The 13,261-nt window shown below is 41.9% G+C and overlaps 1 protein-coding gene across 7 annotated transcripts in view; it reads left to right on the top strand.

The window, feature by feature from the left end:
* The window catches only part of fam13b (family with sequence similarity 13 member B), a 66,175-nt gene extending 54,957 nt beyond the window's left edge, over positions 1 to 11,218 (top strand). For 5 of the 7 annotated variants that reach the window (XM_085283867.1, XM_085283895.1, XM_085283885.1 and 2 more), the window contains 13 exons: positions 166 to 217; positions 597 to 717; positions 1,181 to 1,252; positions 1,831 to 2,104; positions 2,373 to 2,514; positions 2,786 to 2,867; positions 3,530 to 3,721; positions 4,341 to 4,555; positions 5,453 to 5,536; positions 5,638 to 5,733; positions 5,828 to 6,198; positions 6,862 to 6,963; positions 7,729 to 11,218. In XM_085283867.1, the coding sequence (XP_085139993.1) occupies positions 166 to 217; positions 597 to 717; positions 1,181 to 1,252; positions 1,831 to 2,104; positions 2,373 to 2,514; positions 2,786 to 2,867; positions 3,530 to 3,721; positions 4,341 to 4,555; positions 5,453 to 5,536; positions 5,638 to 5,733; positions 5,828 to 6,198; positions 6,862 to 6,963; positions 7,729 to 7,852 (1,927 nt within the window). In that variant the 3' untranslated portion in view covers positions 7,853 to 11,218. The remainder of the gene's footprint in view (positions 1 to 165; positions 218 to 596; positions 718 to 1,180; positions 1,253 to 1,830; positions 2,105 to 2,372; positions 2,515 to 2,785; positions 2,868 to 3,529; positions 3,722 to 4,340; positions 4,556 to 5,452; positions 5,537 to 5,637; positions 5,734 to 5,827; positions 6,199 to 6,861; positions 6,964 to 7,728) is intronic. The other 2 variants (XM_085283904.1, XM_085283913.1) reach the window with 2 other exon arrangements.
* The last annotated feature ends 2,043 nt before the right edge of the window (positions 11,219 to 13,261 follow it).

The following is a 13,261-nucleotide window of genomic DNA, read 5'->3' as shown; positions in this document are numbered from 1 at the left end:
ATCCAGATGAGTCTGTACAGGGGTACCATATTAGTACTTCTTGTTATTGGACCAAAGAGTACTGAAAACGTACATCCCCTGGTGGAGTGTTAATGTGTTTATCTCCTTTATGGTTTAATTTTGAGTGTTTATCTAATTTTATTTCATTCTAATCTTCATTTTCAGGCAGGACAATCAGCCTCTTGTGACGATGGAGCACACTGTCACCATAAGCTGTGTAAGTGACAGGATGTGGAAATGTACACCTTTCATAGACTGTATATAAACAATGGCTACAGCCATGGTTATGTCATCCACTGGCTTGGACCTTCACAGTAAAGCTTTTAAGTATCTGTTAAGGCCTTAATTACACGGGCCTACAGAGCAGTCAGTGACCCCATGGAAACCAGCAGATGCTGGGGGAAAATGTTTATTCCTGATTTGTTGGCAAGTGGTTGCTGGAAGTTGCTAGGTGAAATTGGTTACAAAGGTGCTGGTCTGAAAAACACCTTAGGCCAACATTCCTTCAAACACTTGCAAATTTACCTTCAGTTATTTGGTCCATTTTCCTTATTTCTTTTATCTCTTATTGATTTTATTTTTTTTTACTCCTCCAGGACTCCAGTTCATGTTGCTGTGATCACAACGCCAACACCAGCCAGCCCAACAGGAACCACCTGTCACCATGCCAACCAGACTCCTCCCACCTCCAGCTTTTTCCCAACAACCAATGGGAAGGTGAGTTCCATCATATCCTGGGAATTCCAGCTTGCTCAGTGCAGCATAAATATTCATAGAAAATTAAAGTGGCATTGGAGAAGTAATGCAGAGGAACAGACTTTTAAAACTTTAAATTAATTTATTTTATCTAATAAAAGTGACATAATGGGAAAAGTTAATTTCATTTAGATTGTTGTATGAATTACTCTTACTTAAATATAAAAATTATGGAATATTTTTACTCTAAGCTTAAATATGTCGCTGAGATCTCAATTCAAACCTGCTCAGTTGGATAAATTCTCTCATATAAGTGATGAAAAACTGACGTTGGTGGCATTTGTTTGCAATTAAACACAACACACATTGGATGAATGCTGGTGAGTGAAGTTATGAATGACCTCACTGCTCCTCTTCTGTGCTATCTCTCTCCCTGTCCCTCTTCCTCCTCGTCCTTCTACTTCTCCTCCGTCCATCCAAACAGCGTCACCCCCCTCCCATCTCCACCTCCCTCCCATCGACTTCTCATTGATGCATCTGCAAAAGGAAGGCCAAGGTAAGTCATTTCATAAGCGCCCATTCACCAGTCTACCCCTCCCTCCTTTCACTCGTCCTTGTTATTGTTTTTAATGGTGGTCACGGGTGACAACAATAAAAGAAACTATATTAAAATATAATTAAAATAGCCTCGGCTTTTCAAATGTGCGCGTGGTGACGCTGATCGTGATAAATCCTTCCCTGTAACATTCTTCCCTCCATTAGATTTCATGAGATAGCAGGCGAACTTGTTTTTTCTTTCTTCACTCTTCCCTCTTACTTTTTTAATTTACACTTTGATTCTGCTGCTCTTATTGGTCACGACCCCTCCTACACTCTCTCTTCCTCCTCGATTCAACTTGGCAGCATAGCACTGACTGTAAATACACCGGTAATCAGGCTTAGCGTGAGTCAGCAGGTATGGAAGTAAACAAAATAAAATGTTGCTGTACATATCTGTCCATCATGATATGTATAACACCTCTCTCTCTCTCATGCACTTGCTAGAGAGGGATTAATCATCTGGCCTCTCCCTTCCTTCTTGTCCTCTTTTTACTTGGCTTGATTCCTCTCTTTATTTCTTTCCGTCTTCTCCAGACCCCGTCCCAGCTTTTAAATCCTGGCAGGATGACAACGAGAGCGGAGAGGCACAGCTCTCCCCGCTGGCCGGTCGCATGGTTCCTCTCCCTCCGCTCCCCCTGGAGGAGGGTGGTGAAGAGGAACAGGGAGAGGGAGGGCAGGATGACTCCCCTTCCTCTTCCCGCTCCCACCCTCACCTGCTGGCACGGCGCTTTCTTGATTTTGGTGTGCACGGTGCCCAGAGATTTCTCCAGCAGGATCTGGACGCCACTTCACCCACCAAAGTACATAGGTATGATGTGTAGCTTATTCACTGTAAGACTGGTGTTTTGGGAGGGTTTAATGGTTATAATGACACCCACAAATCGTTATCTTTGGTCTGAGACCCGAAGGGTTTTTTTGGGTTGTTTTTCTTTTTTGGTAGTTCTGTCATGCTGGGGGGGGTCGCTGTGGCTCAGGGGCTAGAGTGTGTGTGAAAGTGGCTTGTAGTAAAAAGCCCTTTAAGGGCTGAGCTGGAGTCAAAAAGAGCCATCAAGTACCAGTCTACTATTTATCCTCAGGCCCAGGCGAGCATCGTTTGGTTCCAAAGAGGCGATGAGAGGAGGAGATTCGGTGATGCACCAGCTCACCAAAAAGCTTCAGCATCTGAAGAAGAAAATCAAACAGTTTGAAGAGCAGTTTGAGAAGGAGAGAAACTACAAGGTAAAATCAGAACTTTAATGGTTTTTTAGGTAGTAATTTAAAAAAAAGAAGAAGAAAAAAACTGCAGGAGCCAGTCAGTTATTGCTTTCTTCAGGCTGTTATAGCAAACAGTCATCTTCCTCTGCATCAGAAACACCAACACATTGTTTAATTGCTTACACTGTCACACATTCTGAAAATGTAATTTTGTATTTGTGTCTTAGCTGTTGTTGATGTTTTCGGTGAAATGCCAACTCTTGGTCTCTGTGTGTCCCCCCTCTTCTCTCTGCAGCCTTCTCATGCAGATAAGGCAGCTAACCCCAAGGTCCTCAAATGGATGACTGACTTGACCAAGATCCGCAGGCAGATTAAAGGTACAACTACGTTTTGCTGTCGGCATGCATTCATGTGTGCTTGACGGGGTTAGAGTGTCTGTATGCCATCCTGTTCTGTGCTGGACATTTTGACCCCACTTTCAACCTTTGACCTTTTGTGACAACATGGCATGTATGCTGGTCTGACAGACATACGCAGACATGCACGTGCTCAGGGTCAACGTGGCTCTCACATGCGTGGCTCCCACCCTACAGTGTGCTGGTGCGTCCTTGTGAACCCACATTCATTACCTGCAGGGTGAGTTCAGTCAGGTGAAGCAGCGGAAAACACACAAAGGAAGTATTTGAAAATATTTGGTCAGAAATCCCAAACTGTGGTTGCAGAAGCTTTTGGTTTGGCTGCCAGTCAGCATGTCCAAAATCAGATATTAAAATATAAAATGTATAGAAATTCTTTTCTGCCGGCGGATGTTTCTCCTCCCGTTGTTTCACCACACTGAACGAACCCTGCAGGACGCCCGTCCACCTCCTTCCTGTGAGGTGCCGGCTCTCCTTTATGGAGTAACGCAGCGGCCAAAACATTTGTCACTGTTTCAAATCAAAACTGAAATCAATAATGTGAGAATCCGCTCTTCACTTTCCTCCTTCCTCCTACTGCCCAACGACCCATTGATTGATTGATTGACTGATCGGCCAACCAGGACGCCAGCACCACCTTTTGCCCAGAAGCACGTTGAGGCACCAGGCTTTGATCCATTCACACAGATGCCACCATGCTCCCTCCTCCCCTTCCTCCTCCTCCTCCTCCTCTATCTGCTCACCTCCCCATCACATACTCACCCCCCCGCTCCACCCCTACTCAGGCCTACTCAGCTCTAGACCGTTTCACCTCAGTAAGTACAAACCCCTCAGTAAGTAGACATCTCAAACACTACTGACAGTCACAGCGAGGCGGCTTTGTGAGAGCATCTTGCTTCCTTGTTTCGGTGTCTGCTGAAACAGCTTGTTGGCATGGGATAATTAATGGAGAGGTGGTGAGAAGTGTGAAGCATCATGATGAAATTACACATTTATGGTTCTGATTTCAAAATACAAAACAAGCTCTCTTTTTTGCCAGACATTTTGGGTCTCTGACATGTTAAAAATGTTGGCAAACTGCAAAAAAACATGTCTAACTGCTGGTATCAGTTCTTTAAACAAGAATGCTGCGGTGCTGAAGGTGCAGAAGTGTTTCACCTTTACAGCCATCAGGGCCTTTTGAATTTAGTGATTTTACTGTCTGGAAAAAGTTTGCTCTCTGTCTTTGGCTTTGTATGTTGTGTGGTGGTGTGTTTGTGTGTTGTCACACTGTCTTCTTTCTCCTTATTTCTGATGGGTTAATTGTAATCGTGACGGATAAATTCCTGCATGCCTTAACTGACTTTCTCTGTTTTCTACGTCTCTCCCTCTCTCTCTATCCCTGCCCTTATTTCTTTCCTCTCTCCTCAACCTCATGTGTTCATCCTTCCCCAGATGCCAAACACCGTGCAGAGACCGAGCTCGGCCCTCAGACTCGGCCCCGCAGCAACACCTTGCCCAAGAGCTTTGGATCCACACTGGATCACAGTGCTCATGACGCAGCAGGGGAGCTCAAAGGCCCGCGGCCTACAAGGGAGGAAACACTGGAGCTGATCCAATGCAGAGTCAAAGACAAGAGGGAGGAGGACGGCTGGCCGGATGATATCAAGGTAAGGACCAGATATTTTCCAGCAGAGCCACTGCACTTATCCAGGGCTCCAGCAACAGGACAAATAAAAAGGATGTGGATCAGATATATAGTTGTCAAGATGGGGAAAAAGAACAGAATATAACCTATAGAGTTTTTTGGGGTTTATGAAATCCTTTAGAAAAGGTCTGGTGTAGGTTTACATACCTAGCAGAACTAAACATGTCCAGTTTTATTGACAAAAACGTTATTTTTACATTTCAATTCATGCTTTTAAGTTCTACAGGAAGAGAAGAAATCTTTTTGATGGACATGCACAAAATTTATAGACTACAACTTACAAACTGCTGGTATATTGTTTGACTATAACTTTAAGGGTAATTTAAATAGTTTGATTGTGAACTTCTCCCATCACCAGTTTAAATACTAGTTAGTTAAATGTATTACTTTTGTTTTATTAACATACAATGGCAGTTACCTGCTGGTTCAGAGGTGTTGCAAGGCCATCAGCCACTAACAGGGCTCTGCACTGCGACAGGAAGTTACAAGCAAGTAAACAAGCAAGATGGAAAGTAAGCAGTGACGACGCAAGATTCTGCAGCACTTTGATGCAGAAAATTAGCAAATGTATGAAAGCTGTTTCAGAATAAACTGACCCACAAGCGCGCGGCAGCTCACCTCAGCTCGGTGATGTGCAAGCACATTGTGCTCGGGCATGTGGACGCGGGCCTGTGCTCTGATTGTGAGGCCCTACATTTCAGCAAAAAATTCTTATGTTTTTAACTACACGTACATTATTTCTGCGTCTCTGTGTTTTAAACTAGTCGATCTTTTTTTCCCCTTCCTCACATTTAATGACTAGTAATATTAAAACCAGGAAAGACACTGTTGAGTGTTAAATATCTGTGCATCTCTGTAGAAGATGACAAAAGAGCAATTAACCTGTGAGAAGACTGTCCTGCAGAAGAATCTGCTGCACTACGAAGGGCTGCACGGTCGACCGGTACGTTCAAAAACCTAAATTCTGCAAAGATTTGTCTTTGCCTTAAAAAGCAAAAAAGAAACCCCTTCTAACCAGGTCTGTCGCTTCACCTGTCCTTCTAGGTGACCAGAGAGGAGCGGCTGGTAGTGAAACCTCTGTACGACCGCTACAGGCTGGTCAAACAGATGCTCACCAGAGTCAGCATTACACCTGTTGCAGTAAGTTCACAATCTCCACCAGAGACACAAAGTTAGCAGCACTCATGGAGCAGACAACGGATCAACTGCATCTACCTTCCTTTCCCTCCTCTAGGTATCTCCATCTAGTAAGAGGCGGAGTAAAACCCTGCAGCCAATCATTGAGGGTGAAACTGCTCACTTTTGGGAGGAAATTAAAGAGGAAGAGGAGGAGGAGCAAGAGCAGAAAAGTGGAGGAGAAGAGGAGAGGGATGAGGAGGAAGAAGAAGAGGAGGAGGAGGAGGAAGAGGGAGAGAGCAGCGGTGGTGAGATGCAGAGCCCCGAGGTTATCATGGCCATCGACCCAATGACCTCGAGTGACGGGCCCGTGAGCAGCCAGAACCAGTCTGACCGACAGAGCGACTGTTCAATGAGAGAAAAGATGGAGGAGGGATCGGGGAGGCTGGCGCTCGACCTGCGTCTGTCCAGCTCGAACGCCTCATCCATGTGAGAGCAAAACACACGCAGACGCATTCATAGACACGCATTCATGCGACATTAGGGCCTAAAAACTGATGTGTTGTTACGCTGAAATTTTAGAAATACTGAATTTGGGTGATATTGTGAATTTGAATACATATTTGTTGCAAATGTAAAGGTCTACAGTTGTTCCTCTCAGTGTAGCTGCAAGTTCACTGAGCCTCTGCCTTCATCTCAAAGACAGGAGAAGTGTAGCCTGCTGTGTTCATTACTAAACCCTGGAGAGGAAATGTTCACGTATCCTTCTGCTTTGCAAACTGTGCAGATACAAGCAGGAAGTGTGACACAGTTTTCACACAGGTTTCAGCAGCTGAGGTGTAATCTGTTTAACGTGTCACAGGATAATGCCTGGCATTAACATACATAGACTCACACCTCTGATCAGCTCAGGTTCCTGAGTCCAACTGTGATGTGTTTCTTATAGGTTGTGACTCCTGTTTAGGTCACTTCCTGCTCACACTGGTCACCTTCTCTCTCTGAATTCAAGTTTTAATTTCTGGTTTATAAGCTAAGTGATTATTAGTGTTAAAGAGAGCAAATGTTGCTGAGAATAAAGCTGTTCTCATGTCTCCACACCACTGTAGTGTTACGTGTGGTTACAGCATCCTCTTCTATCCCATCATCCTCCAGGCCAGAGCTGCTGGAACAGCTGTGGAAGGCCAGAGCAGAGAAGAAGAAACTGAGGAAGACCATCAGAGAGTTTGAAGAAGATTTCTATCAGCATAATGGAAGGTAGGTGGGACACACGTTTATTTAAGGAATGAAGTCCAGCTACATCACATATGTTCAATGATTTCAGCTTTGTCTTTTTAAACTCAGCAGAGATTGTTTATTCACTGAATCAGGACAACCTTTATGTAGGATGTATACATTTGTGACGGACTCCCTTTTCTGTATTCCATGCAGCTCTTTTCTGGTCTCTCACAGCTTCTCTATTGTGAAAAAATAAATACCACACCTTCTGACAGGCAAGTCTGTGTGTTAGAGCTTTGTCTGTCTGGATAGATCAGCGAAAAACAGTCTCAGCCTGTGTGTGGCAGGTAATTTGGCCAAGCTGTGAAAATGAAAGCCAGGCGGGGTGTGAGAACCATATAGCGAGGCAAAAAAAGTTTTTTTACCTTCATGATATGTTCGAGATGTCACATCCTCTCACTGTCGGTACAGTGATCCACTGACTAGAAAGAGCAGAAGTTTCTCCGAGATCAGTTTTTAGTCAAGAAAAATATCCTTATTGAAGCTCCACCTGCTTGGCAATAAACACACTGCATTTCCTGCCAAAACAAATTAGCTGAAGTGAAGGAGCAGCTGGATCAGGTTCACCATGCTCAGCAGTAACTTAACAGGTCCGACATGGCTGAAAGCGACCAGCAAACTGAACGGCAGGGAAATTCAACTAATAAAAAGTCTGCGTTTCAGATGGAAGCTGCAAAAGTGCTGAGAGCTGAAAAATAAAAACATAAAACCTCACAACTCTGTCTGCTCTCGTTCCCCTTTTAGAAATGTTCAGAAGGAGGACCGGGTGCCGATGCTGGAGGCGTACAGAGAGTACAAGAGGATCAAGGCCAAACTCCGCCTGCTGGAGGTCCTCATCAGCAAGCAAGATTCCTCCAAATCCATCTAGACCCCTTCCTCAAATATCCGCTATCCCCGCACACATCAGCTGTCATCACTGCAGCGACGCTACGCCCAGGACGTCTAGCCTGTCGTCACGCCTGGAGAGTTTAACAAAGACTGCAGCCAACAGTCCAACACACAACAAATGACCTCCTGTTGGTACCCTGCAGCCACATCATGGGGAAATTAAGTCAGCTCTGACTGCTTTTATTAAAAAGTAAAAAAAAAATAAATAAAAGTGCCACCGAAATTGTAAATACGACATATGGTGTAGCTAAGCTACAAATAGCCTCACAAAAATTAAAATGGTACGGAAACACCCAAAATATTCACAAAGAGAAACACATAACTGACTCTGCCACATATCAAACAGAAGAATATTTTAGGGCGGCTTCAAGTGTCATTTCCTCAAATTAAAAAATGGAATGACATCTCAAATGTTTTTTTTAAACTTGTTAGTGATCCAATCTGCCAAATGCCTGCAAGTGTGTGAGGACAAACACTGGAAAAGTAAAGCCGTCATTTAATGTGTGGCCAAACCGAGGTGCTTTGCCAAATATCTGAAACCTAGGTTTTAGTTGAGCATTTTAAAGTTAAATGTGCGTTCTTACAACTTTTTCCCCCTGATGTGAATGCAGCACGGCCGCTGGTCAAACTTAAAGCAACTTCCATCATCCATCCCCGCTGCCTCAGTCTGCATATCATCTGAAAACAAACAGCAGTTTAAATAAAAAAGACAAAGAGAAACTAATCACTGTGTGTATCATCATCATCATCATCATCATCTCACCAATTTGACTCAAGACTCTGCACTCGTCTCTCACCTCCTGGTTTTCTGACCAGGAAGAAAAAGGCAAAAGCATTTTGACTTTTTGATTTTTGCGTTTCTGAGGAATCTCATCGGACAGCTCGAGGACTGGCATTTTAGACACTCTTCACTCAACACACTTCGGATTCATCTGGAACGTCTCGCACTGCGCTTCAACCTCTTTCACTTGTCATTTTAATAATAATAGTCTAACATCCTTACATCCTGGATGCCTCACCTTCTGACTGATTTTAAATATTCATCCACAAGATTTCAAAGCCGCTTTGTTTTAAAAAGATGATGTACACCGTACAAGATTTATTCCAACAAAAGTATTAATTCTTTTCGTTATTTTCTATTCTTAGGCGTTTTCTTCTACTTTTTCTTTGCATTGATGTGGGAGCATCTTGCAAAAAGAAAAAAAGAAATGCTGCTTTAAGTCTTTCGACAGTTCCCAAGGCCTCATTAAACAGAAGATGCTCACAGGAAACAGCTGTGACTTGGCTCCTTGTGTTTCATCCGTCTCCTGTTCAGTTTGCCACATTGTAGTTCCTGAGTTATGGGTGATAAATAGGTCTGTGTTGTTTTTCATCTGAGAATCCAAAAGCATGTTGGCAGCGGGCATTAGTAGTCTTGTGACTAATCTGGAGGTTTTAATTGAAATTTGAAGCTGAGCAGATCATTTGTATGTTAGCATGATGTCCTCAATACTGAGAGAGCTGAGGGTGTTTTTAACGAGTGAACGGTCTTTAGGTGTGCCTCTGACCTCCGGTCTGCAGTTTGATTTCCTGCTGGCAGGTCAAAGTAGGGCAGGTGAGGGGAACAAAGTCTGATTTGAGCTCTTCTTTTATTGTTTCCAGTAAGAGTCGAGGCGTCACAGCGTGCTTTAAAGTGTGGGACAAAAGTTTCCGACAGTCACTGAATTTTGGTTTTAAGCTGCGAGCTCGTCAGTCAGCTGTTTGTCGTTTTTCTTCAATCTGCACTTGCATGTTTTAGGCGCACAGGACAAAGCTGACGCACAATTCTCTGCCTGGTTCAGAGGAGGCTGCAAGTCTGTCTGTCGGTGGGCATTCAAAGCTATGAATGAGGTGAACCTTTTGTGTTGTGTGAAGATTATTAGGAGTGTGAGAAGTTGGGACAGTTGAAGTTAAAAAGTTTGATGTAAAAAGATGTTATTTGCACAGCATTCACAGAATGCAGCCCTTTTGTGTTTTATAATTTTTTTTCCATTTGTATTTCTAGAAATGAAGCACTACTTCTATACAGAAATTATACTGTACATTTAATAAAAAAAAAAAAAGAAATACCCGAAGGAATGAATGTCAAAAGAAATGTTTAAATTATTTCAAACATTAAGTTTGGCCCCCTTTGGTTTATTATTGTTTGTGATGCCCTGAGAATGTGTTTTTTATTATTATTATTAATATTATGAATACTGCTTGTAGTATCATAACCATTATTTTGTGTGGTAACGACAATAATAATCCTTTTGTATGTACTCACTAACTGTAAAACCAGCTGTAGACGTTAGTCTGGCACTGTGGCGAGACGCACATGAACCTGCTCTGTTTTCTGAATTACTTTGTTGCTCTGTGTAATATAAGCTAATATAGAAGCTGTACTGTAGTGAGCTTGCATGGCAAACAAGAACATAATCATATGAAAAAAAAGTCACATTGTTTCCATTATTTGTGCCATGAAGAAGCAGCAATAATATGTTTGTGTTCTCTTTAACACAAAAAAGCATTGTGGGTTTGATCCCGAGTGAACATTTGAGGTACGATGTTTTCGGGGTTGGACAGTGTGTTTTTACCTCTGCGTCACGCCGGCACTGCTGAAATCCAACGTATCAATAAGTCTGTGAAACTAGCAGGGATTGAAAAGCCAATGACAGATGTATCATCTGAAAACATTCCAGTTTTTATCGTCATCAAAAAAGTGAAGAAAAGCGATCCACCGTCAATATCTGAAGGGCTTTTATTTCTGTCGACTTGTTTTTCATTGTGCCTGTAGCAGAGTGGTAAAATTCACAAATGTAAATGTATTCTGTCGGTGTACAGTATGCTTCATCTCACACTTACCCATCTGACGTGCATGGTTGTTTTACACACCAGGAATTCAGAGCAAAACTCCTCTTCAAAGACGTCTCCTAGGTCCTCCTGGAGATACTTTAGAGATTGGACACATTTTTACTAACTGATTATTTAAAGTGATTTAAATAAAAGTTGTCCAGAAGTTAGTTTAAAAGACAGAAATTATGTTTTTCCTTTAACTACAAACAGTCTGAAGTCAAGAAGAAAACCTCAGGACATCCTTGAGATGGGATTTTGCTATAAATTCCTTCAGTCGAGATTTCAGGAGGGATGTGGCATCAGACGCTCCCTCCCATTTCCTCCAGTCGACCTACACGTGACGCGTTTTAACGCATTAATATATCGTATGTATCTGTCACTGTTTTCTTACTTTGTGAATGCTTTTTCAGTTGTTCCTTCATTGACGAAAATGAGAAAATACAATCAGTAACAAACATTTACACGTGAAAATAAAATTTACAAGCTTGCCACACCACTTCTCCCGACTGTTTTATTTTTTAAATGAAATATACTGGGACCAGGATGTCCCCTGCAAACTTGCCCTGAATATTAAATAACTTATGTCCATTTTTAACAAACAAATCCTTAAGATGACTCATTTACCACTTTTAGCATTAAAACCCATCCAGGTTACAGACTGGTTTTGTACTAGGTTAAATTAGAATTTAACCAGCTCTGCAGCCATTTTTCATCAATCTATGCTAATTTTTTAAATTACTTTAATAAGTATTTAATTTGTCTTATTATCACGCAAATATGATTTATAGCGTAAACAGATGCATAGACATAATGTCACTTGTCTCTGATAATTTTTCTTCTTCAACATTATGTGTGATGTTCTCCAATTGCAGGCTGTAGTTCCCATAAAAGTAGTTCTATGCTCTATACATCTACAAATGGATAGCGTAGTAGTAAGACCACACTCCTTTGGAGCAGGAGTTGCAAGTTCGAGTCCCACCCGTTCCATTCTATATACAGTAAGGGAATCTTATAACCTTAGACCTATGAAATCTTCAATACCCAACATCCACAGTTGATGGCAAAACAACTAATAGCTCTGTGTTCGTTTGGAAGAAGGGACTGCTCCCACTGCTAGAGACTGACGAGGTACAAAACACATGCTACGGCAAGGGGGAGCCAGGACGCCAGGTCAGGGGGAGAGATCATCACCCCCACCCGAGATTGGGTACCAATTAAACAAAGAATTACATTTGTTGAGCTCAGGCATCAAAGGTACATTTTTTATTTCAAAATGTCAGTGATAATATTAGTGTTTTCTCAAAACATCAAATAGATGCGAGTAAACTAGTAATCTGATTACTGAAAAATCTGACCAACCCTTTATCACAGAAACCTTTTAACCTGATTAGGTGAACTACAAATTAGTAATCAGTGACCTCTAGTGGAAGCTAGAGAACACATATGCTGCACAAATACACTCTTCCTTCCCTTTTTCCTGCAAACTACAAGTCAAACATACCAGTTAAGATAAGTTATATACCGCCCTTTGTTCTAATTTTGTTGAGACGTCTCACACAGTCAACCATTATTGTTTTTAAAACATATTTTAAAAGTACAAGTTGTGTCCTCCAAGTTTCACAGCCTATGAGATCCCACAACTCGCATCTATTTGAGAAAACACTAATATTATCACTGACATTTTGAAATAAAAAATGTACCTTTGATGCCTGAGCTCAACAAATGTAATTCGTTGCTTAATTATTTGATTTATACATAACAGCGTTATAACATTAAGTGACATTTAATATAATTTTCAATATTTTTAAGCTTAAATTGTCCTCCAATTGTAAAAAAAAAAAAAACACCGTGAATCCATCCTACCCAATGTTTCTGCGCAGACGCGGCGCATGCGCACAACACCAACGCCAAATTAACTTCTTTTTCTCTCACCCATTCTTTATGGTTAGGTTTAGTCGCAAGTCACCGTCAAACTATAATACGGGTAGGACGTTTTGTCAGAGTAGGATGGTTTCTCAGAACACCGCCATTAGCGCTAGCTTAGCAAGTTTGGCTTACAAACTACTAAAACGAGTACTTAACAAGTCTGTTAATTTATTCCAGTATGCAACAATACGGCGCCTCTCTGCATCCCACCTGGTGTGGTCATTTAAAGTTAAAAGCATGGTAGAGAAGGAAACAAGTGACGGGAACGAAAATTAATTCAAACTCACCTCCCGCTAGGCTCTTCTTGCGGCACACACGTTTCCTGATAAATCCTTTTTCTTAATTATATTATTATTAAAATAGTTCAATGGCTAACTGTTAATAGCAACTGCTACATTCGGCACCGTAGCTAATTAGGCTCGTTGCACCTGTCAACAAAACCAAGACCACGCCCACATGGACCCTTTTCTTTTTTCATCCGAACTCATTCAACTGCTTTTAAAACGCACACCTTTAAAAGAAATTAAGACATTAAGAATGTCTTTTCTCCTTAAAGGTTTGCTTCTTTATAAAAGGAAATAATTTCCCTTAAAATAGATCATGGTTTTGT

This window comes from Mchenga conophoros, linkage group LG2 (assembly GCF_057382185.1).
Source record: "Mchenga conophoros isolate Kocher_MC1m ecotype Shallow Benthic linkage group LG2, M_conophoros_male_GT1.1, whole genome shotgun sequence".
Taxonomy (NCBI): domain Eukaryota; kingdom Metazoa; phylum Chordata; class Actinopteri; order Cichliformes; family Cichlidae; genus Mchenga; species Mchenga conophoros.
This window is presented reverse-complemented; position numbering and strand designations above follow the sequence as displayed.